This window comes from Cervus elaphus, chromosome 20 (genome assembly GCF_910594005.1).
Source record: "Cervus elaphus chromosome 20, mCerEla1.1, whole genome shotgun sequence".
NCBI classification, from domain to species: Eukaryota; Metazoa; Chordata; class Mammalia; order Artiodactyla; family Cervidae; genus Cervus; species Cervus elaphus.
Genome location: NC_057834.1, coordinates 95,104,091 through 95,129,569, shown reverse-complemented (window position 1 = coordinate 95,129,569; position 25,479 = coordinate 95,104,091). Strand labels below are relative to the sequence as shown.

General features: G+C 36.2%; 1 protein-coding gene across 1 annotated transcript in view; it reads right to left on the bottom strand.

The window, feature by feature from the left end:
- Nucleotides 1-5,423: 5,423 nt before the first annotated feature.
- Nucleotides 5,424-25,479, bottom strand: part of NEGR1 (neuronal growth regulator 1) — a 963,216-nt gene continuing 943,160 nt past the window's right edge. The window contains exon 7 of the mRNA XM_043877871.1: nt 5,424-9,230. Within this exon, the coding sequence (XP_043733806.1) occupies nt 9,106-9,230 (125 nt within the window). The 3' untranslated portion in view covers nt 5,424-9,105. The remainder of the gene's footprint in view (nt 9,231-25,479) is intronic.

Below are 25,479 nucleotides of genomic sequence, written 5' to 3'. Positions count from 1 at the left end.
GGATGTTTTATCTCTTTCATTATGTGTGATGAAATAGTCATATTTTCTTCAGAAAACAGTATAATACCCAAAATCTATTATAGATGAATGTCAATTAAACTTTTAAAGAAATAAGAGAAATGACAATTGCAAAATACAAAATAGAAATCTTTATTTGCCTCACTGTATTTAGTAATTATAAATGTGGAAACTGAAGTCATATTGCAAAGAAAAGGCATTGTTCACATAGATCTGGGCAGCAGTAAGTACATACACACACACACACACACACACACACACACACACACACACACACACACACACACACACACACACACACACACACACACACACACACACACACACGGTCTTTCTTTGGGAACATTTCCCTATTATTTTTCAGAACAGAAAATACATTGTTAATTTTTCTCTCTCTCTCCCTCCCTCCTCCCTTGCTTCTTACTCCCTCTGTCCTTCTCTTCCTCCTCTTTTCCCTCTTCTTTTTCTTCTCCTTCTTTCTCTTTTCAAATTTAAGGTGAGATTGGCTTCCTAGAGAAAGCATTAGAGAAACAGAGACCTTTTGCCGCAGTTTGGTGGTTGTCTTCTAAACATCCAGATTAACTCTATCAGTTAATTCCTTTTAAAAATCTCTTCAAAGGTTATGTAATCACACTTTCTTGTAGAATGAATGCCTGAAAGATGGGTGTCATGTGAACATTTTGAGTTATCTGACAAAAGTTAAATAAATGTCTTCTTATTCTAAACTAAGTTGATTTTTAACATATCCATAACCAACAGATGCTAGATTCTTGAAATGACGCTAGCCTGAGATACTAGCTGAGTACCTCAATGTAAAAATGGAGGTCATTATATAAATTCTTGTGTTACTTGGTGAAAGATATATTTCACATATTAAACCATAAAAGTTTTATTAATATATTGTTACAATTGAATTATGAGAGAATAGAAATTTGTGAACATACATGCAAGTTTGTCTGTCTACAAATTGGAAATACACATTTCCAGGAAAAAAATTATTCCAAGTTGAAAAAATAAACGCAGTCTTTCTCCTTGTCAACATTTAAAATTATTAGATAGTAAGACTTTTGAAAGCATAATAAACTAGTTACATAGTATCAACAGGAAAAATGTATTTCCAAAAATAAATTTTATTCCAAAAAAGATCTGTTTTTCTCCATATCAGCAATTGAAGCAGGTGCCACCTTCTGATTAATTAAATCACAAGATGTTACTTATGCGAAAATCTTAGCAAATGAAACTTAAACTGTTGTCATTTCTTCTTCGTTTTTTGAATTATCCAGAACACCACATGGCTGGCTTGGAAGCTTATTTTCCAGATCACTGACAGCAATGTGATTTTGTGTTTGTATGTGTGAGTATGTGCTTTGTTTTGCAAGACATCAGCTTGAAGCAGTTTCAAATCTCTGGCAACAATTTCTTAAGGAGTATGTCATAAATGAGCTATTGACCGCATTTTTTGCCAGGTCACTTGTCAAATGTGTAGTAGGGAGATGTCAAGTTTCAGGGCAACTGCAACCTACATTTATGAGACTACTTAGAAAACAATGTAAGAGTTCTATGGATTCTGTTAGGTGCAATCAAGAAAATTGCTCTTTTTATTAGCATATTCCAGTCTGTAAAGAATATTGCTTAAGTCCTTTTTCTAAAATAAGGTCCCCAAATTTTCTCAGGAAATTCCATGTGCTTGGAGTATTTGCTTAAGCACAATTCAAACCTGCAGGAAGTTGAAGTATGCTGCGTTTAGTGTAAAGTTAACTTTTTTGAATGTAAAAAAGTCAAAATTAATGAAGAGACTAACAAATTCAAAGTTCCACTGAGGAACATCATGATGCTTTTAGCAATTCACTTGAAATGAAGGAGGAAAACCACCTCCTTTAGCATTTTAAAGCTTTGAAAGCCTAATGAACCATGTTACCTCCTGTAGCTTCTACCAAACCAAAATTTGCAAGGACTAGGTTCATTAGCAGTAAGTGGAAGCAGACCATTCAGTTCATCAATGGTGTCTTGCAATGTTTTCAACATTACTGTTGTATTTGGTTGAAGAGAAATTTCCATCTTAACTGTTACTTCATTCTCCTTATTTTTCATAAAAATTCCTGTTATTCCAAGAATCAAATGCTCCTCCCTCCAAATGATAAAAAACTTCTTCTTTTAACAAATGTTCAAAATATATTCATTTTTCAGCAAGGTAGATTATTGAAGAATGTCATCCTTGTTATATTTTAATTGTTTATTTCTCCTATATGTCTCAAACAGTTGGGTATTGGTTTGTGATTAAGGAAGAAAATGAGTAATTAGAATATAAAAAATGTAAAATATTAGATATAGATAATGTGGTTTTCTCTGAATCATTACAATAGAGGTTATATTATCAAACCTTAAAATACCGGCAGTTCATTTAATTCATGTGCTTTTTAAAACTTTTGCATCTCATTATTTTAGGGGAAAAGCTGTGTGCATGAAAAACCCAGGCACTACTTAGCAAACACCCTTGCAGTTTACCAGGTTTTTGTTTCTATGGGGACTCCACCTTTCACTGCATTTGAACAATTTTACAAGTTGGTAGCTCAAATGGTAAAGAATATGCCTGTGAGGAAGGAGACCAGGGTTTGATCCTTGGGTTGGGAAGTTTCTCTGGAGGAGGGAATGGCAATCCACTCCAGTATTCTTGCCCGGAGAATTCCATGGACAGAGAGGGCTGGCAGGCTACAGTCCATAGGGTCGCAAAGAGTCAGACACGACTGAGTGACTAACACAATGATAGCAAGGCAAAGTATATCTTGTCAACCAACACATAAATAAGTTCTATTGGTTAAGGTTACAATTTAATTCTTCTCTTTACTCTGGAAGAATCCAGTTTTGCCTCTATAAATGTATTAATTTCAATATTCTTGATCTGTAAATGTTCCTGTTCTTTGGATTGTCCTTTTATCTGGTTGTAACATCTTGAAAGTGATAGTCGCTCAGTCATGTCTGACTCTTTGCAACCCCATGGACTATAGCCTGTCAGGTTCCTCTGTCCATGCCATTCTCCAGGCAAGAATACTGGAGTAGGTTGCATTCCCTTCTCCACATTGTCCTGACCCAGGGATGGAACCCAGATTTCATGCATCCTTCATTAATAAATTGATGTGTTCATTTTACATGTATGTGAAAGCTTTGCTTTCTATTTTTTCAGACTAGAGTGACATTTACAGAATTTGCATTATATTTCTATTTTGACAACAAAATACAAGTGTATTCCTTAGGTTGTATATAGTTTAATTTCTAAAATTAGAATCTTTCTCTCATTCTCCTGCCCCAGCACAAACAGATGTGCATATAATTAGTATTTTGGCATAAATTGGCTCAAACAACATCGCTTAAGATTAAAATCAGTATTCTATTGTGTATTTTAAAAAATGTGTGTATATATTCTACTCACCATTTCTCTAAGAATTCTGTTGATTGCAGATGCCTGAGGAATAGTCAGTGGGTTATTCAAAACTTGGTAGGCTTTTGAAAAATGCTATATAAAAAAGATACATATGCTTATGACAAGAGCTTCCATTTGGTGTGATGGGCCTAATATTATCAAGGGCTATGTGTGCAAAGACAGTTGCACACCCAAATTTTAGATGAGATGTATAATGTGATTCATCTTTAAACCACATAACCTCTGGAGGCTTTGGAAAATAAAAGGATGGCATTAAAGAGAAAAAAATATCTACATGTAAACAAAGTTACTTGTATATAAATATAAATATACATATATTTGTTTGTAAAGCTAGTAATGTGGTCATATTTATTTCTAAGGAGGCTCATGGACATTGAAACAAATTGGGAGTATTCTGCATTGCACATTTGGTTCAAATCTGCCACTTAGTAGAAGCATAACCTTCAGCAAGTAACTTAAAATCTCTGAATCTTGTTTCATCATCAATGAGACAATGATAATGTTTTAAAGTACATTTAATGTCTGCTAAAGTACTTTGCCATGGTAAAATTCAAAATATAGATAGCTATGACACTTCAGGAGTAATTCTAGCTGACACGTCTGTCTCTGAGGTGAGCAGAAATGAGTAGAATTCTTAGACTGAAGGCCTTGGGAGAGTCATGATGGTCTTAGGAGAACTGTGGGAGGAGCTTTTAGGTAGAAAACTGAAAACAATTCCTTCTTTCTTCCTTTCCAGGAAGAATGCAAAGTATTCATTTCATTCATTTGCCAGTTGTTGTTTTCTTTTTCTACTATACATGTCAATTTCTAAAATTTTTCCATAAATCTGGGATTATTAGGAAAAAGTGCATATGAGTATGAAGGTGTATGCTTCTTGGGAAGTTCAGGGTGAGTACACTGACACTCTGGTGCTTGAATCAAATTACATTGTCTTGAATGAATTATTCTTGGATTTTTCTCTTAAAATTTTTAAATTTCTGCCTGCCAGGCAAAAGTAAGTAATTATCTTCCAAGTAGCTGGATGTCATTTTGAAGTATCTGTGTTTTGACCTCTGATATTCAGAGAAAAAAATAGTTCTGCTTCACATGCTAGCTTTTAGAGTCTGAGACTTAATACTTATGTTTCCATTTGATTATTTGCAGAATAGAAATTACAAAGGGAGAAATAATGAGCCAGAGGGAAAATAAGATGTTTATTTGTGCATGTTTTTGGTTTTGAAAAGGGAAAGAGATTTGGTAGATATGGTTTTCCCAGAATGGCAATGACACCCATACTTCAAAATAGCTTAATCATCAAGTGTAAATCATTTTCACAGTTTGTTATTTTATCGACCACATTGTTCCCTTTTATTTGGAAGATGAGTATAAATGGACAGATTTGGAAAAGAGAGATTAAATCATTCATTTGGAGTGGCCCTCGTTTTACACAAATGTTACAGCTGTTACAAACTATGGGCTTTCAGTCAAATCACATTTTGTTTGGAAAGCAAGGTATTTTTACTGAAATCATATCTGAATGCCTTGAAATGGAATATATACTCCTTGTTTTACACCCAGCGATCTCATGAAATTGTACTCTCTGCCTAACTTCTATAGGCATTTCCATTTTCAGATGTTTAGTTTGTAAAACCAACAAGATTTCATCATCAGTCTCTGTTGCTTACCGTGATGCATTTTAGGAGGTTAAAGTTCTAAATAATTGATAATAAAATCTTACCAGAAAATTTCTTCTTCAGGCTAGATGTAGTTCAGCTTGTTAGACCTTTGGGGAATCAGTAACAGAGGGAAAGGCTACAAAGTGGATCATTTTTAAATTGTAGCATCTAACATTTTCATCTTGTGTTGCTTTGGAGTATCTGAAAGATGTGACTATGGTACAGTGGAAGCAACAGAAAATGAAGAAGGGAATAGCAGAAATATGTTTACTATTTCTTCCCTTTTCCCTCAAATTAGTAGAATTTTCAAATGAGTCAAGTACATATTTTAATTGATAAACTGACTTTATATTCACCTATTGGAAACAGTACAACATATTTTACATCAGATTATGAAATATGGATGTTTTACTAAAAGACAGGAAGAGCTTGTTCCAGTCTTTAAAGTAAATACATATTCAAAGGATCTTAAGGCATACCATTTATTCATATTCATATCTATTGAAATACTGTACATCCACATACTTCAATAAATAGTTAAAAACCTGACCTCTTTTTAAATCATTTCTGAATTTCAAAAAACAATTTTTATTGAAAAGATTAAATAGATAACTTTCGGCTGTGTCACAAAGCTAAGCACAATGGATAAATTAACAGTTATTCAGTAAATTTAATCAATATAGATAATTGGCTTTGATAAATTTCTCAGAGTTTTCTGAGTTCACACACTGGGGTATTTATATATATCTTGTCCTGAATTATCTGGTAATTTTCTCAGTTCTCCAGTCTACTTTCTAGATATAGCTTAAATGTTATGATGAAGCATTAATTTTTCAGCTAAGTTTGAACTCCCCAACAGTGGCTTTAAGTTTGATATTCTCTCTCTCTCTCAAATCTTGTGTGTCCCCGCCATAACACAATACTGTAGTTTGGGCAGTACTTTTCATTATATAATTGCTGCATAATAGTAACTCAATGGTGTAACAGGACTTATGTTTCAAATGGGATCATTGTAAATAAAACATAATTACACCAGTTGCAGTTAAAAGAATGCAAGTGAATTAAGTCGACTACCCTAATATTCTGGCTCTTCCCTCCCTCCCATCCTCTCCTTTCTTCTTCCCTCCTTCCTTCTTTTCCTTTCTTGCTTTTTTTCTTTTCCCTTTACTTTTTTCCCCTTTCAGTCTTTTTTCTTTCTTTCTACTCTACTTTCTCAACTGCTCTTTTTCTTTTTTCTTTCTTTGAAAAAAATTCAGGGGCAACAAAAAGAGTCCCACAAATCGAACCTGTAGAAATATAATGCTGAAATGAATAGCTAGAAAAATTCTTACAGATCAAAAGATAAATCAGTTTCATAAAACTGCTATTTTGAAATTGCAACAATCTTGTACAATCAGGACTGATAAAATGGAGTAATCAGACATTTCAAATGTCCATAAATGTAAAATCATCTACTTGAACATTATATGCAATACATTCACACAAAAAAGCAAATACTGTAGCCTTATTTGAACAATATTGAACTCATAAATACTCATGATTTCACTCTGTCCAGGGGCCTAACAACTAGGAATGCTGCTTGATACAGAAAAACATAGTGAATACCTCCTCTATTTAAAAATGTCACTCAAGAAAGTCTCTTCTAACATAAAGGCAAATACATATAGCTACAGAGCTATGACTGTACTTCTGTCACATTCTATGGGAAAAACACCAGACTCCACAAATTCGGAATCATGACAACACTTTGAACTAATTATTTGGTTCATCCATAGTTTATACCTCAATTTACCTCACATTTACCCTACAAACCTTACAAAGAGGAGGTATTTTTACTCTAGGAAAGCGATCACTGTATAATATGCATTCTTGATCTGTTTCTTTCTCCCAAACAATGGTACTGATGGTTAACACTTCTGTGGTAGCACCACTATTTCTAGTAAGTAGATTATTATGGAGTGTGCCACTTTAAAGCTGCAATACACACAAAAAATATTTTGTAGTTTACTCACCAGTTCCACAAAAAGATTTTGAAAAGCAAATCAATAATAATCAAAGTTAAAATGTCATATGTGGTTTTTGTAAAAACCTTTCTTAGTGTATTAGTCAAAATAACATAATAAATTATTACAGTAAATTTAATAGCATTAGGCCATATAATTGTCATTTTGTTGTATATATATGCCTCCTCATTTAGGATTCACATTTCTAATTAAAATAGATTTATGGTGTACTTTGGGACAAAATTTTACTTACATTTTACTTATCTACATTAGCTATCTTAAATGTATACAACCTCTGTGAAATATCTTCTTTCTAACTATATTAGCAGGTGTTGTTATAACTTGCAAAAGGGAACTATTTGCAAAAATTTCTCTAGGGATACTAAAATTGGTAACTTTATCGAACTTGCAAATGGCTTTCAAGGCTATGGTCTGTCTTTAGTGAAGAGTAAAACCATCAAACTATTCTTGTAATATAATACTTGTAGAATAACAGCATTTTCCTTCAAAAATGTAGTTTTCATTCTTTGTGATAGAAATAATTTAATATCCATGATAATTTAGCAATTAATTTAAGATATTCTTCATCATTGATGGCTTGTCTTCATTTGAACACATCTTACATATATCATGTAAAAAATAAAGCATGATAATTTTTTTTTCATTTTAGCTTTGCTTGTTTAAGCAGATATGGCTATAGAGAAAGATTTAACCACAGAATTAGTTATTTCAGGGATTGATCTGCTGCATACTAGGATCGAATATTTGTTATAATATATTTTGGAGCATTTTTGTACAACATGTATGCCAAACTATCAACTGAGTAATGTTTTCAGCTGGAAAATATGCAAAATGCTCCTGTCCACAGGAACACTATATCTAGCATACCAACTTATTTGCCACAGAACCAAATTAATTTTGAATGCTTACCATCTCATTTAATGTTAGGTAATTGGACTTTGTGTCCTTTCTGACAAACCACCTTAAAAATTTTAGCCTATAATAGTGAAAGGAAAAGATGCTGTATTGCCAGACAATTTTGGATGGACTGTGCTATCATTTTAAAGAGAATTATTTCCCAAAGTGGATCTAACATTTAGCTACAACTAAAGAAATCATACGGTGAATTTACCTGTACTGTATTTGTTAAATTGTTTTCATCACAAAGCTGAGCTATCGTGGGGCAAAATTCTCAAAACCTATTGGTAATGAAGGAAGAGATTTTTACAGTTTGATAGCTCCTTTGTTCTTTAGAGACAGGATATAGTTAGTATTAACTTTATCATGGTGTGGTTTATTTTTGCTTTCAAGCTGTAGAATTTGGCAAAAACATTTTATTAGTTGGAGACGAAGAGAAAATTATTTTATGAAGGCACACCCATGCTGAACTTACAGGAAAGAGAAGCAGAGCTGCACAGCCATTTATATTACAAGGATCATTCCTGAAACCTGAATATCATGCGAGCAGAAAAATCTAGATATGTTATATTTTGAAGAAATGATCTGAAGGCAATATTATTTGCTTTTTTATCAAAAAAAGAAAAAAAAAACGCATCTTTGTAAATGTGGGTTGACTCTTATTGAAACAGGGAAATGAATGCTTGTATTGCAGCCTTAAAGAATCACATATTCACTGCAATATTCGTTTTTTTGTAAACTACAGCCTGCAACCTAGCAGACCATGACTGAATGCTTTTGAAAAGTTGTAGATTACAAACATGAAATCACAATTAATATCCTCTAAAAGTAATTTCAGAGCTTTCACGTCTTAAAAAAAGGACAATGTGTACTGCTTCACAAGGTAATGTAGCTAATCAAAAAAAGAGTAGAATTAAAGTATTTACATAATGAGCAATTCTACAGAAGGCGATCATCCCCGTGTAAGCACTGCTGATTATATCCCACGCTGCTTTTAACAAACTGTACCAGATTGGATCCAGCCATCAGCACTTTCAGAGAATCCTTAAAAGCCTTTTATGGGTCTTTATATTTATTGTAGAATGGCATTCTTCAGGTGGAATAAGCTGGTGAAAGAGGACAGTGTCAACACAAGGTGCCAGCAGGAGAAAAGAACGTCAGCGCTCCCGGTAATTCCATACTGGGCTGTACTTGGAGCTGGAAAGAAACGGAGAAGAATAAATCAAAATCTCATTTGTGTCTTTCAAGATCTTAACAATAATCAAAGAGCAGCTGGGTGTTCTGGGGAAAAAACTAGCACTGGAGTCGGATTTTAGATTCACATCTGGTTCTGAGGTATGACAATGTGTGGCCTATTCGACTGACCTCTCTGATCTTCAAGATCAGAACAAAAGAACAAGAACAAAATGGAAATAATATAATCCACCTGGCAGGACTGCAGCGAGAATTTGAGATGAAACACATGCAGCACATTGCATTAGACTGGACGTAAGTACTCAGCAAAATCAGCTAACGTGATTTCTCCTCTATGCATTGTAACTACTTCTCATAGTGGACAATATTCATTTATGTATACATTTTAACTTTGTTTTTATTGAGATATAGTTGAACTATAACAGTGTGTAAGTCTAAGGTGTACAACAGTGTGGATTTGATACACTTGTATATTGCAAATGATCACCACCATAGCGGTAGCTGACACTTCTATCATGTCACATAATAATCATTTTTGGGACTTCTCTGGTGGTCTAGTGGTTAAGAATCCACCTTCCAGTGCAGGAAACATGGATTTGATCCCTGGTCCAGGAAGATCCCACATGCCACAGGATAGCTAAGCCCATGAGCCACAGCTACTGACTCCGTTCTCTGGAGCCCTTGAGCCGCAACTCGTGAAGCCCAGGAGTCCTAGAGCCTGCGCTCCACAGCAAAAGGAGCCACCGCAATGAGAAGCCCACTCAATGCAACAGGAAAGGAGCCCCCGTTCACCCAACTAGAGGAAGCCTATGCACAGCAACTAAGACCCCTGAAGCCAAAAATAAATAAGTAAACAAAATCTTTTTAAAGTACTATCATAAAAATAAAGAATACTGTTAAACAAAAAAAAAAAAAATGATCATTTTGTGGGAACAATTTAGATCTAGCCTCTTAGCAACTTTGAAGGTTATAGCACAGTATTATTGTCTACAGTCACTATGTTGTACATTAGATCTACAGAACTTATTTGTCTACTGATTGTAAGTTTATACCCTTATACAACAATCTCTGCAATTTCCCCAGCTTCCAGACTCTGGTAACACTAGTTTACTCTGTGCTTTTACAAGTTCTGCTTGCTTTATTGGATTCCACATCTAAGTGATATTTTATATATATATATATATGGTTTGGTTTAGTCACTAAGTCATGTCCAACTCTAGCAAGCCCATGGACTGTACCTGCCAGGCTTCTCTGTTCCTAGGGTTTTCCAGGCAAGAATACTGGAGTGGATTGTCATTTCCTTCTCCAGGGGATTTTCCCAACCCAGAGATTGAACCTGGGTCTCCTGCACTGCACGCAGATTGTTTACTGACTGAGATACCAGGGATAGGTACACACACACACACACACACACACATATAATATTATAATTATAATTATTATATTATATATAATTATAAAATTATATTAATATAACATATATAATATATATATATATATAAATACACACACACACATATTTGTGGGTCTTTTTTATTGCCCAGATGCTATACTAAATGCTGAAAAAACAAAGAGATTTTCTCTTCCAAGACCTTTTTTTTTTTTGGTGAGGAAAGATATCAAACAATTATAATACAATCTTAGGAATATTAGAACTGCATGGGCAAACTGCAGTGACACAGAAAACTGTGTATTTAAAATTGCCTGGGCAAGGGGAAGATGATTTAACAGATAGTTTTACCAAAGGGAACCATCATCTGAGTAGAGAAAACAATATTTTCAAAGGCATGAGGAAAGGCAAGATCACGGCATGTATTCTAGTCTCTAAAAGTAGATTAGTGTTGCTGGACTGTGAAGTTTGAGGCCTGGAGTGGAGAAAATTGAAACGGAACTCTAGGCAGATAGAATGAACTTGACTGGATTGAAAAAAAATGTTTAGCTTTTTATACCGAAGGAGAGCTTGAAGAATTTGGAGCTGTTGCATTGTATGACTATATTTATATATTGGAAAAATCACAATCTTATACACAGAAACTCCTGTGGGTACCTGGCTAACAGTTATGTTGAATTTTCACTGAGAGATTGCACCTAGTGATTCACCAAGCTTGGGATACTGTGGGAGTCTACTAAATGGATTCCACTTTGTTTTACAAGAGGACAGTTGCCTCTTTGAATGTGAATTATGTTGTGTTCCAGAAACTGAATGTCTCAGGCATGTTCAGCTATGCTTGAGACTGATTCTCATTTACCGTAAGAAAAATAATAGTAATAATAAAACAACTCCACCAATGTATTTTTAACTACCTCTTCTTAAAGAAACCTGGATTTCAAGTACTGTTTTCTAGTAGGAAATGAATAATGTAATGAAAGAATATTGTTTCACCCCCAAATTCAAAAATTCAAATCTGGAAGCTCTTTTAGTCACACTGAGTTTGAATTGCCAGCAGCTAGTTTTTAATGGAACTTTCACCAATGCCTATATTTTCATGTTACAAGAAGAATAAATTGTGTTGTTTATAACTCTAAGAAATTAGAGGAGATAGAAGATGCCTTGACCCCTGCCAGTGGGGAGTTTTCTTAAAAATACAATTGTTTCCATGTAAGTGAGATTCAAGGGCTAAAACTACTACACTTTAGTAAACATGTAGCAAAATCAACTATTTATGTTTCTCTTTGCATCACAAATGAGTTTTAAACAATGAGAAGATGATGAAGAAAATAAGTCTATTGTTGAACAGATAGCTTTTCAAGTTTTGATATGTAAGAAGTCTAATTTAAAACCATGAAACTACTTAAATTATTTTTTCTTATTCAGAACTTAGAATGACGTTGTATTTTTTAAAACATAAATAAATATTTAATTGGCCTGTTACCTTCTCAGTGACATCTATTTCATAGTTATTGTTGCTGTTTTTTAGGAATCTTGAGTGCAATAAAACCAGTATAATAATAAAGGACTAATAATTAGCAAAGCACATAAAATCATATCATAAATAAGAAACAGATCTTAAAAGCCAAGCACACAAAGCAAAGATAATATTTTTATTATCATGACAAATTAAATAGTACATTAATTGAGTAGAATAAAAAGAACTCTCAAAACTCCTTATTCAACCCTTAAAATGCATTTTGGGGCAATCTTTCCTGAATCCCCTCTCCTTTTTCAACAAGCTGAACAGATTACCCTATTGTGTTATGAGGTCACAATACATATTCCTTTTCATAAAACTATGATATTGCATTACAGATATTTGTATGCATATCTATTTCTTTCACCAGACTATAAACTCTCCTAGGGCATGTTTTGTTTATCTTACTATTTCCAGATACAAAGTCTGGTAAGTTCTGGTACATAGTGGGTACTCAAGAAATATCTATTGAATGAACAATTCAATTAAATAAATAAATAGGTAGGTTAGAGTCTTCCCTGATAGCTCAGTTGGTAAAGAATCTGCTTGCAATGGAGGAGACCCTGGTTCAATTCCTGGGTTGGGAAAATCCACTAGAGAAGGGGTAGGCTACCCACTCCAGTATTCTTGGACTTCCCTTGTGGCTCAGCTGGTAAAGAATCCACCTGCAATGTGGGAGACCTGGATTCGATCCCTGGGTTGGGAAGATCCCCTGGAGAAGGGAAAGGCTAACCTCTCCAGTATTCTGGCCTGGAGAATTCCATGGGTCACAAAGAGTCAGACACAATTGAGTGATTTTTCACTTTCATTTTCAAAAGGAATATATGTCTCTCCTACAAAATAAAATCTTTTTTTGTGAAGCAAGCAAGCCACTTGTCTGTAAGTTAGAGGATTTACCATATACTTTCATTCATTCAGCAAGTATTTATTGAACTAGGTACTAAGGACTGTATTAAGTACTGGAAACACAACATATAATAATGTGGGTAAGGTGGCACAGTGCTAAACATATGCCTGCCAATGCAGGAAACACAGGAGATGCAGATTTGATTCCTGAGTCAGGAAGATCCCCTGGAGTAGTAAATGACAACCCATTCCAATGTTCTAGCCTGGAGAATCCCATGGACAGAAGAGCCTGGGGGTGGGGGGCTCTAATCCATGAGGTCATGTAGAGTTGGACTTGACTGATTACTCATGTACACGTACATATGATTCTTTTATTACTCAATTTCATATATCTCCAAATATGCTCTTTTTATCATATACCTTGCACGTGTGTGTGCTCAGTCAATTCCGCTTAACTCTTTGTGACCCCATGGACTATAGCCCACCAGGCTCCTCTGTCCATGGGGTTCTCTAGGCAGGAGAAAGCTGGCTTACAGCTCAACATTCAAAAAACGAAGATCATGGCATCTAGTCCCATCACTACCTGGCAAATAGATGGGAAAACAATGGAAACAGTGACAGACTTTATTTTCTTTGGCTTCAAAGTCACTGCAGTGACTGCAGCCATGAAATTAAAAGACACTTGCTCCTTGGAAGAAAAGCTGTGACAAACTTAGACAGCATTTTAAAAAGCAGAAACATCACTTTGCCAGCAAAGGTCCATAAAGTCAAAGCTACTGGCTTTCCAGTAGTCATGTACGGATGTGAGAATTGGACCATAAAGAAGGCTGAGTGCCAAAGAAATGATGCTTTTGAACTGTGGTGTTGGAGAAGACTCTTGAGAGTCCCTTGGACTGCAAGGAGATCAAATCAGTCAATCCTTAAGGCGATCAACCCTGAATATTCACTGGAAGGACTGATGCTGAAGCTGAAGTGCCAATACTTTGGCCATCCAATGCGAAGAGCCCATTCACTGGAAAAGACCCTGATGCTGGGAAAGACTGAAGGCAGGAGGAGAAGGGGACGACAGAGGACAAGATGGTTGGATGGCATTACGGACTCAATGGATGTGAGTTTCAGCAAGCTCCAGGAGACAGTAAAGAACAGGGAAGCCTGGCGAGCTGTAGTTCACGGGGTTGCAAAGAGTCGGACAGGATTGAACAACTGAACAACAACAAGGGAGATAGATCATGAGGTAGATGATAGGGGAAAATCACGTATCAAACAAACTTTGTAGCATCATCCTCTTGCAGCAAAAGACAGAGTATAGGTGAACCTGGGTCCCCAGATATGGTCTTGAATTTAGAGACATCCATCTTTGCTCTGTGATGGTCAGATCTGCTGTATGTTCCTGCCATCTTTTTAGTCGCCTTTGAGTATCATACTGCTACCCATCCTAAGTAACATTAGGAGGGGAACGGCATCTGATCACAGGTGTAGTTGGGCTATAGTGAGAGTTTGTTTTCCTTCTGAGTGATATGAGAATCCACAACACAGTTACATGCAGAGGGATTAGCTGAGATTTTTAAAATATAGCCTTGACTGTTCTGTGGACAGTAGATTGTACCAGCATAAGCAAGAGTAGGAACCTAACGTTAGTCCCAGACCTTCACGGGTTTCCATTGCCTGTTGAGAAAAGCCAAAGTTGTATAGCTCAGTATTCAGGGATGTCTAGATATTTGGTTCCAGTCAACTTATCCAGACTCATATACACTCTTAGCTTCAGGCACATGAGATATTTTTCTAAACAGTCTTCCCTGTCACTTGCACATACCATATCCTTAAGCCTAAAAGGCCTTACTTCCTATTCTCCTTAGCCACTTATCAAAGTCCTATTCTTCTGTAAAAATGTAAACTAAACCTCCCCCATAAAGCCCACCTAATCTAATAACAATTTTTAATCTTCTACCTGATTTCATAACTACTTCCATTTTTACTTATGTGTGTGCTCAGTCACTTCAGTTGTGTCTGACTCTTTGCAACCCTATGGATTAGAGCCCACCAGGCTCCTCCATCCATGGGATTCTCCAAGCAAGAATATTGGAGTGGGTTGCCATTCCCTTCTAATGGGAATCTTCCTGACCCAGGGATCGAACTCGCTTCTCTTATGTCTGCTGCAATGGCAGATGTGTTCTTTACCTCTAGCACCACCTGGGAAGCCCTTTACAACAAGGGGGAATGTTCCATAATTTCATTATGCTTATAGACCTGTAGAAAAGAAAGATACACATATATTTCTACATATATATAATTTATTTTTATAATAAAGATATGTGTATCTTTCTCTTCTTTTGGACTATAAGCATAATGAAATTATGGAACATTCCTTCTTGTCATGTGTGCATTTTTATCTTATACCAAATGTGTTTAAAAGGTGTATATTAAATTGAACATGGGGAAATATTCTTAAAAATATGATTTGTCTAATTTAATACAATTTTGATAAAATACCCTATTTTAATAGTTGTTGCTATGATGTCTTACTTTTAAGGCAAAGTGTAGAAGGAAGAAACTCTTCTGTTTTTTTCGTATACCTGTTTAATTGTCTTTGATTTCAAGGAGAAGAATAAGGAAAGAAGATATTTAAATCAAGAAAGAAAAGAGAAAGACAAGGGAAGGAAAAGGAAGAAGAAAAAAGGGTGAAGTTTTAAAATAAAGAGAGAGAATGAGAATACACAGCCCTTGAACAATGTGTTTGATGCTTTCAAGTTTGCCATTTTATTTAAGCAAAAGAAGAGAAAGAAGGAATGAAATGGGGTACATCAAGGATGCTACTTTGGTGTCATTTAATAATCAAAATTTAAAACAAACAATAGAAAAGACTTCCTACTTTCTTAGTAAAGCTAAAGACATTCTAGTTTTAAAATATAATGTGCATAATACATGGACTGTATATCCAGAGGACTTTGGTTCAAAGTCTAGCTCCACCTCTTTCTAACGAGAGTAACTTGGGCATGTTTCTTAGCTGTGCTTAGTTTAGCATCCTCGTTAGCAAATAAGGATTGGTATTGATAGTATCTCAAAAGTGAAGATTAAATGTGTTGATACACTTAAAACATCCAGTACAATATCTAACACAGGTTAAACACTCCCTCAAGTATTATCTAAGCACTATTAATTTGCTCATTCATTTAGCAAGTTGAGCATGTGCTATGTGTGACACATTCTCTGAATCAATGAACAAAACAGAAGTGGCTCCTGTCCCCATAGAGCTTTCTCTTTAGCTTGAGTTGTTTTCCATGGAACAAGGCTGTTTTTCTTCATTCCTCACCTATACTTGGTTAAATCAATGTTTCTCTGGTTTTACAAAGTTGTCCTCCATTTTATCTTACAAAAATATTTATTTTCTTTATTATCTTTACTTCTTTCAGAGGACTTGGATGCCAATTACTGCAAGATAATTGGCTGTTTCTTCTCTTAGCAGGCTCCTTGAAGGCAGAGAGTATGACCTTTTTCCATTTCTTCTTTTTCTCTATCTTTTCTCAAGAGTAACAGTGTGGCACATGTCCTTGGGAGTGGTTTCATGGCTCATCTAATGCTGAGCTTGGTGACAGAAGGGCTTTGAGGCATGAAGCAGAGTGTGTGGGCTATGTGGAGGGTCCATGCCTTTGGGATTTCTCCCAGTTGCCAACAGGAAGATCCAATCTGGGCTTTAATACATATCTTACATCTTGTCTAATTATGATTATCACTCCCAATTACTTACAGCTGCTGCATATTATTTTCAGTCTTGGCAGTTTTCCCTTGTATTGCTCCAGTTTTTATTTTTAGGCAAAAGCAAATGTAACTGTGAAATATTTAGTTTGGTATAATACCAATTACTTGCCTAGGCAATTTCCTTAAATTACTGAAGCTTTAACTAAACTAACTTTGAGTCATATTTTTAAGATTCTTGTTGCAATCTTAGGTAGAGTTATTTAGCTACGTTAACTTTGCTTCCATAAGAAAAATCTGGCCTCAAATTGCATTTTACTGAAACCTTATACTTTAATGGAAAGTGAATGATTTACACCTAAATTAGATTTTAAATAATAGAGAGTGATTCAAAAGAGTGCATATTAGTTTACTGAGAAATTATGCAACACTGATTCAGTCTAAATGTAGTGCAACTCCGTTTCATACTGTGGGAGTAGCTTGCTTGAAAGATAGTTTAATCCTTTCTTTAGCAATATCCACCCCTTAACACCATCAGCAGGTGTCAGGGATAACATATCAGAAGCTCAGATCACACCAAAATTTTTTACACCTGCCTAAATACTGGGTGGCGATTTGGGGATGAGAGGAGCACTGAGATATGCTTTACAACCGGATGTACAACTTTTGATTACAGTGTCTGGATGAATCAGACAAGTCTCAGCATCAGCGACATCATCTAATTATTCCTTTCTGAGATATTTCTCTCTTAAGCCCACACCCTAACAGAGGATGTATTGCTTTAAAGACACAGCACAAACCATGTCTTATCAGGAACCATGCCTTATCTCACACCTATGGAACAGCTATTTCTGTGTAGGGGAGGGCTCTGTTTGTGTCATTACAGCATGTTCCCATACTGGGACCCTCCAAAATCTTCCTTCCTTAGGCTTGGACTTGAGTAATGCTTGAGAAGCATAGCTGTCATGCAGTAGGGCTACCAATGTAGAGATTTTCAGATGTTTTTACTCAACACACCTTTTTTGTGCCATACACTGTTTCCTGAAATACAGAGAAATAAACATAGCATAATGCACTTTTCAAGCAGCTCTCAGTCCTGCAGAGTAAGGCTTAATTTGTGAGTTCTTACCACAGCTAGGGCTTCCCCGATGGCTCAGACAGTGAAGAATCCATCTGCAGTACAAGAGACCCAGTTCCATCCCTGGGTCTGGAAGATCCCCTGGCAAAGGGGAGTGGCTACCCACTCCAATACTCTTGCCTGGAGAATTCCATGGACAGAGAAGCCTGGTGGGCTATAGTGCATGGGGTTGTAAAGAATCAGACATGACTAACACTTTCACTTTCACTTCACCATAGCTATAGCTCCACTCATACTTAGAGGACAGAAAGACTTGGATAACTGACTTTGAGTTCCTGTCAGTCAGCCTTTTTTATTTTCTTTAGAAGGAATCAGGCTAACAAGGGCACATCGGTGCACTTCTTTTTTCAAATAAGAGACCTAAAGTTATAGAGAATCTGTATTTACATACATATCCTAATTGAGCTTCCCTCTAGTCAAGGCTATGGTTTTTCCAGTGATCATGTATGGATGTGAGAGTTGGACTGTGAAGAAAGCTGAGCGCAGAAGAATTGATGCTTTTGAACTGTGGTGTTGGAGAAGACTCTTGAGAGTCCCTTGGACTGCAAGGAGATCCAACCAGTCCATCCTAAAGGAGATCAGTCCTGTGTATTCATTGGAAGGACTGATGCTGAAGCTGAAACTCCAATACTTTGGCCACCTCTTGCTAAGAGTTGACTCATTGGAAAAGACCCTGATGCTGGGAGGGATTGGGGGCAGGAGGAGAAGGGGACAACAGAGGATGAGATGGCTGGATGGCATCACTGACTTGATGGACATGAGTTTGAGTAAACTCTGGGCATTGGTGATGGACAGGGAGGCCTGGCGTGCTGTGATTCATGGGGTCGCAAAGAGTCGGACACGACTGAGCGACTGAACTGACTGACTGACTGAGTAGGAACTGAACTTCCCTTGTAGCTCAATTGGTGAAGAATCTGCCAGCAATGCCGGAGACCCGGGTTTGATTCCTGAGCTAGGTAGATCTCCTGCAGAAGAAAATGGCAACCCACTCCAATATTCTTGCCTGGAGAATCCCATGGACAGAGGAGCCTGGTGGGCTACAGTCCAAGGGGTCCCAAGAGTTGGATATAACTTAGCAACTAAACCACCACCTAACATTTAATTTTTTTTACTTTTTCACTTGGTTAAAAACCAAATGCCTACCTTCTGGAAATTCTGACTTTTTTTTTTTTTTTTTACAAACCAAGCTTTCACAAGCATGAAAATATAAAATAATTATTTTCACAAAAAGTATCTCCATTTTGTGTTGTAAACAATGAGCAGAATGGCTAGAGAAATCACCCGATTCCTTTCTTTTTTCTGACTCGTGGAATTTCCCTGCCAGCTTGTTCTTAGCAACTACTAAGCTATTTCGCTGGCAAACCACTGTTCCCACTGTTCTTGAATCCGTTTTTGCTTACTAAATAGCGATTTTACCAAAGTCCACAGTATACAATCCTGTTTACTCAGCATCAACCTACATTAGTAATTTTAAATATATGTTTGTCTCTGTATTATCTATATTCAGAAATCTGCCTATTTGTAGATACAGTCTTTTTTCCTGCAAATAGACAGATGAAACTCTCCATTTGGGTGAAAGAGAGTAAGTAGCCACCCAAATAGAAATAAATTCTGTCCTCGTTTTTCTGTCTTTCATAGTCATTGAAAAAATATTTCAGCCTGTATTGTTCATCATTATCTTCTAACTATGTTAGATATTTTTATTTTTAGCAAATCATCAGTGATGTACCTGAATCTAAAGTAGCTTCATTTTAAAGTCTGTTGCCAATAGAGGTAATTCTGTATAACCTGAAATGGTTCTTTGAACTTGGTCAAAGTCCAGTTGTTTATTCCACCTTGGTTTGCAAATGGGTTTCTTTATTGTCATTACATAGTCTCTGTGTGTGTGGGAGTGTGTATATGTGTTTTAAAATCTGGTTTTGTTGTGTAAAATACATATGTAAACATAAAATACAAGCTGCCTTGACTCTCGAGTTTAGTTTGGCCCTTTAAAGCATCATCTAGCTGCAGAAAGAAGGTTTTACAGAAATAAAAATAGAAACCCAGCTGTGTTCTTAAGGTCACTAATAGTCACTACCGTCAGCTGAATCATCACTGTGACATTGCTAGCGTGGTAAAAAATGGGTGAAATTGCAAACTGGTAAACATTTTCACAAACTGAAGGAGTTGGTAAGACCAAATATGTGTGGCTATGTGGGTGTGAAATTATTTAAGCTTTTATGTGTTTAAACTTGAAGATTTAATGATTGAATTATCTTATTAAGTTTTTTTTCACCTTTTCTGTTAGGAAGCTTATCCTAAATGGCTTCTTTTCTATTATTCTGTAACATGGTTCTTTCAACATTCAGGATAAAGAATTTCATAAGGTTAGATTACTTTTTCCATTTTTTGGAATCTTCCATGTACCTTCCACTTTTTCTTAGCTTTTCAAATGCAATAAAGACCAGTGATTATCTGGCTGTGTAGTTCTGATTTACTTAAATTGTTCCACTTGTTATGCTCCAGATTGACTTTCAGTTATTCTCAATGATTCTCTAATCATTGCCAGTATATTTTGGCTACTTAAAAAACCTTAATAAAATCCAAATGCCTCTGTATGGAACTCAAAAGCTTCTGTAAACTTCTCCAAAGCTACCTTTCCAGTCCTATTGCTGGCTGCTCTCTGACATGGCAGGCACACTAGGCAGGAAGGTTCTTTATTCGCAGGATGTTGCCCAGGCCTTTGCTTCATTTGCAGATTTGTTCACACTCTGCCTTCATCTGGGATGGGCTTTTGCACCTCTATATGTTGAAATAGTACCCATCTTCCATTGTGCATCTCAAATGCATTTGGCTTACAAAGTTAGAATCTGTTGGAACTCTAGGGAATACTGGGGATCATTTATTTAGTGCAAACCTTCACTTCCATAGATGAAGAGGAGAGGCTGGTAAAGATTGAATGATGTTTTTAAGTTAGAGGCAAAAATAAGACTAGAATTCAAGTATGCTGAATCTCTATGCTTCCATTCCCTTGTGGTATTATTGAATTGCTGAATTACTACCTAACTCTAGCTGGAATTTTCTGCCAGTTCCTCTTTTCTCTCATAGCCATTTGTTTTTACTTATACTTTATCCCCCTTGTGTTCATCTCCTTAAACAGAGACTAAGTTTCTTAAAAACAGTGGTAATATTTAATTTACTTTTTATTATTCCTCAGATTTGATTAAGTGATTGGCACTGTCAAAATATTTATTAAGAGAACTATAGATAAATAATTTTAATTTCTGCAGCTTAATAAGGTTTTACTATGAAGCTCAAGAGCACTATAGGGAAGGTGATATCATCAAGCAATAATGCAGGATTTGGAAACATTGGCTACCATCATAAAGGAAGGTTGGTTCTAGCTTAGAGAAATGAAGAATCATGTATTCTTTGATGTCTTTGAAGACATCATACCTTAAACATACATAAATACACACACATGCACATGCACACACACACAAACTCCAAGAGAACTATTAAAGAATCCCTCTTGTGACTTTTACTTGAATTTCTTAGTAAAGAAATGGAGAACATATTTGTAACCATCAAGCACATGAACTAGCTTTAGCACCTCTGTGCCTCAGTTTCCCCCAGCTGAACAGAGGGGATAAAAGTATCTTCCTTATAGTGTTGCCAACTAGGTAAAGTACTTAACTAGTGCAAATTTAATTGTTAATTAAATGGTAGCTTTTAAGATGCATTGGTATTTATACAAGACATACCAATGTAAGCCTTGACCCAAGAAGAAATACCTAGTTGTTGGAAGGAGGTCATGTGTGCCTCAAAGTCCTGTACATTTGAAACAATAACAATCATACCAACAATACGCTCCTTCTTTAGTACCTCTAAGGGTACAGATCAGAGAATTCACTCAATATACAGACAATGCTTGAGTACCTATAAATACTTATTGAGCACTCTCACTGACTCAATGGACATGAGTTTGAATACGCTCCAGAAGTTGGTGATGGACAGGGAAGCCTGGCGTGCTGCTGTCCACGGGGTCACAAAAAGTTGGACATGACTGAGCGACTGAACTGACTGAACTGAGCACTTACTATGCCCAATGCACTGTTCTGTGTGTTGGGTCACAATCTTCATATATAATTCCTCACAATCTGCTAAGTAGATCACAATACTCTGAACTAACTGTACCCTGGAACCCCCTGGGCTGCAATCCTTCTACTTGGCATCACCTTCTTCTACTTCCTCGCAGTTTTCCAGCCTCTGTTTGACACAACTTTCCTTCTCTTTAAGAACCCAGTTCCAGGGTTACCTCTGTGATAATGTACTTGACCTTTTAACCATTACTTGATTTCTCTCTTGAGATCTCTAAAATTCAAACTCCTCTTTCCTGAACTTGCTCACAGATTTGCCTCATCACCTAGACTGGGTTCCTAAAGGACAAGGATCATGTTTTGTTCATCTCTCTTTACTTCTTTTTTTTTTTTTTTTTTTCCTTCCACAGTGGCTAACAGTGACCTCACCTAATAAGGACTTAATAAATAATTGTTCTTTTTCTCTCCACATGACATAAATTTGCAGTATATTTGTTTCACTCACCTTTTGTGTCTTGCCCTACATCTTCTCATTACCTTTTATTTTAGCTGCTGATATGCAGATGATCCCACCCTAATGGCAGAAGGCCAAGAAGAACTAAAAAGCCCCTTACTGAAGGTGAGAGAGGTGAAAGAAATAGCTGACTTAAAAGTCAACATTCATTTTACTCATTCCATACATCTCCCCCTCCCCCTCCTCCCTTCCTTTCATGCCCATTAGTTTGTTCTCTATGTCTGTTTATCCACTGCTGCCCTGAAATTAAATTTGTCCATGCCATTTTTTAGATTCCATATATATGCATCAGTATCAGTTCAGTTCAGTTCAGTCACTCAGTCGTGGCCGACTCTGCGACCCCATGAATCGCAGCACGGCAGGACTCCCTGTCCATCACCAACTCCCGGAGTTTACTCAAACTCATGCCCATCGAGTTGGTGATGCCATCCAGCCATCTCATCCCTGTCACCCCCTTCTCCTTTTTCCCCCAATCCCTCCCAGCATCAGGGTCTTTTCCAATGAGTCAAGTCTTCTCATGAGGTGGCCAAAGTATTGGAGTTTCAGCTTCAGCATCAGTCCTTCTAATGAACACTCAGGACTTATCTCCTTCAGGATGGACTGGTTGGATCTCCTTGCAGTCCAAGGGACTCTCAAGACTCTGCATCAGCATAAGATATTTCTATTTCTATTTCTGATTTCACTCTATATAATAGGCTCTAGGTTCTTATTGATGTATGACAGAAAACCACAAAATTCTGTAAGGCAATTATCCTTCAAATAAAAAAAATAAAAAGTCAACATTAAAAAAAAACTAAGATCATGGCATCTGGTCCCATAACTTCATGGCAAATGGATGGGGAAAAAATGGAAACAGTGGCAGATTTTATTTTCCTAGGCTCTAAAATCACTGAAGATGGTGACTGCAGCCATGAAATTAAAAGACACTTGCTCTTTGGAAGAAAAGCTATGATAAACCTAGACAGTGTATTAAAAAGCAGAGACATCACTTTGCCAACAAAGGTCCGTATAGTTAAAGCTATGGTTTTTCCAGTAGTCATGTATTGATGTGAGAGTTGGACCATAAAAAAGGCTAAGAACTGAAGAACAGATGCTTTTGAGCTGTGGTGCTGGAGAAGACTCTTGAAAGTCTTTTGAACAGCAAGGAGATCAAACCAGTCAATCCTAAGGGAAATCAGTCCTTAATATTCATTGGAAGGACTGATGCTGAAGCTGAAGCTCCGATACTTTGGTCACCTGATATAAAGAGCCGATTCGTTGGAAAATACCCTGATGCTGAGAATGACTGATGGCAGGAGGAGAAGGGGACGACAGAGGCTGAGATGTTTGGATGGCAGCACTGACTCAATGGCCACGAGACTGAGCAAACTCCGGGAGACAGTGAAAGACAGGGAAGCCTAGTGTGCGGCAGTCCATGGGGTCGCAAAGAGTCAAATACGACTTAGCGACTGAAAGACAATAGCCCTGGCATAATCACTTAAAGCCACCTGCTCATTTTGTCCGTCCCCAGACAAAGATAACACTCTTCTGTGAAGAAGAGAAGAGTAACTTCTATACAGCATACTAATACTGTACTTCATATTCCCCCACAGTGCACGGTGTTTTGCATGTGGTAAATATGCAATAAATTAATTTTGGATAAATAAGTTGATTGAAAGTAATCAATTATCCTATCTCGTTGCTTCCACTTTTCTTAGCTCCTGGTAGTTGAGCTGCACCACTTTTATGAGGTTGGCAATAATTTTATTATTAGGCAAATATCCTGAATAATGAAAAAATAGTCTTAAAATCTTAATTAAGTCTGATTTTTTTTCTCATAGATTTTATCCTAAGAATATTATACCCACTGTTTTTTACACTACCATCATTTTGGTTTCTGTTACACTGGCAACAATGCCTAATGAAAGTTCTGTCTCCCATTGTATTTCTTAAATATTTTAAAGCACTTATGGTATTTATATTTTTATTATGACTTCAACTATTAACTATTCCTCTACCTACAACATCAAAATGCTCTTTTCTCGAGTCTCCAGCTTGTCTTACATTTTCTGCCTAAGTTGATCCAAGTTCTAAAATGGAAAAATGGGATGTATACAATTTCTATGAAAGGAAATTAAGAACAGACTCACAAAAATCACATACTAGGGAATTCTAGTCCAATGGACGGTCCAGCAAAGGATGAACAGAAAAAAAGAAGAACACATTTGCATCGTGATTCAGCAATGAACATATACTGCAAACTGAATTCATATTGATTTTAAAGAATGATTAGTAATTTTCTTTCTCAAAATAAAGAAAAGATACTGATCATAATTTCTCTGGACACTAATCAAGATTTTTTTTAAAGGGGGGGGATCTTTTCCAACTATTACATCAGAACACCTCACTCTGCCTCACTTTTTAGACATTGCAACTTACTATTTGAAAGGATTTTTGACTGAAACTGAAATAAGGCTTCCTGGAACTGTATTGATAAGTTTTGCAGGCTATTAGCTAAGTTTGTATCCACAGTTCCTTTGACCACAAACTAGTTGAAGTCTTGTTATTTTTTAAGACAAAGCCTTTACTTAAGAGATTCTTCAAATTTAGGAGTATTTTCAACTATCCTTAACCTAAATATATACACTTAAACCTCAAACTGGAAAATTAATCTTAGATATGTCAGAAAATGAATAATTTAGGAATAACTAACTTTTAGAAAAGTAATCATATTATTTATTCAACAAATGCTTATTTAGCACCTCCTCTGTGATAGTCATTGTGCTCAGTTGTTGAATATACAAAGATGAACAAGATTTAATCCTAGGCTCTGAGGAATTTAAAGTCAAGTAGAAACAAAATATTCTACTCTAAAAGAATAAGGATAATTTTCACCAAATCAGATTTTTTAGAATCCCAGGGTTAAAAGAACTTAGGGACTCTATTAGCTTTTGTCAACATATAATCAAATCAGAAAATCCAGTTACAGAAAGACATTTTAGGGTTATGCCACTTTAAAGCCAGAAGAATCTGAGGCCTAGAGAGCTACACAGAGAATTAACGCAAGTCTCTAGATACTGAGTTAGGTGTCCTT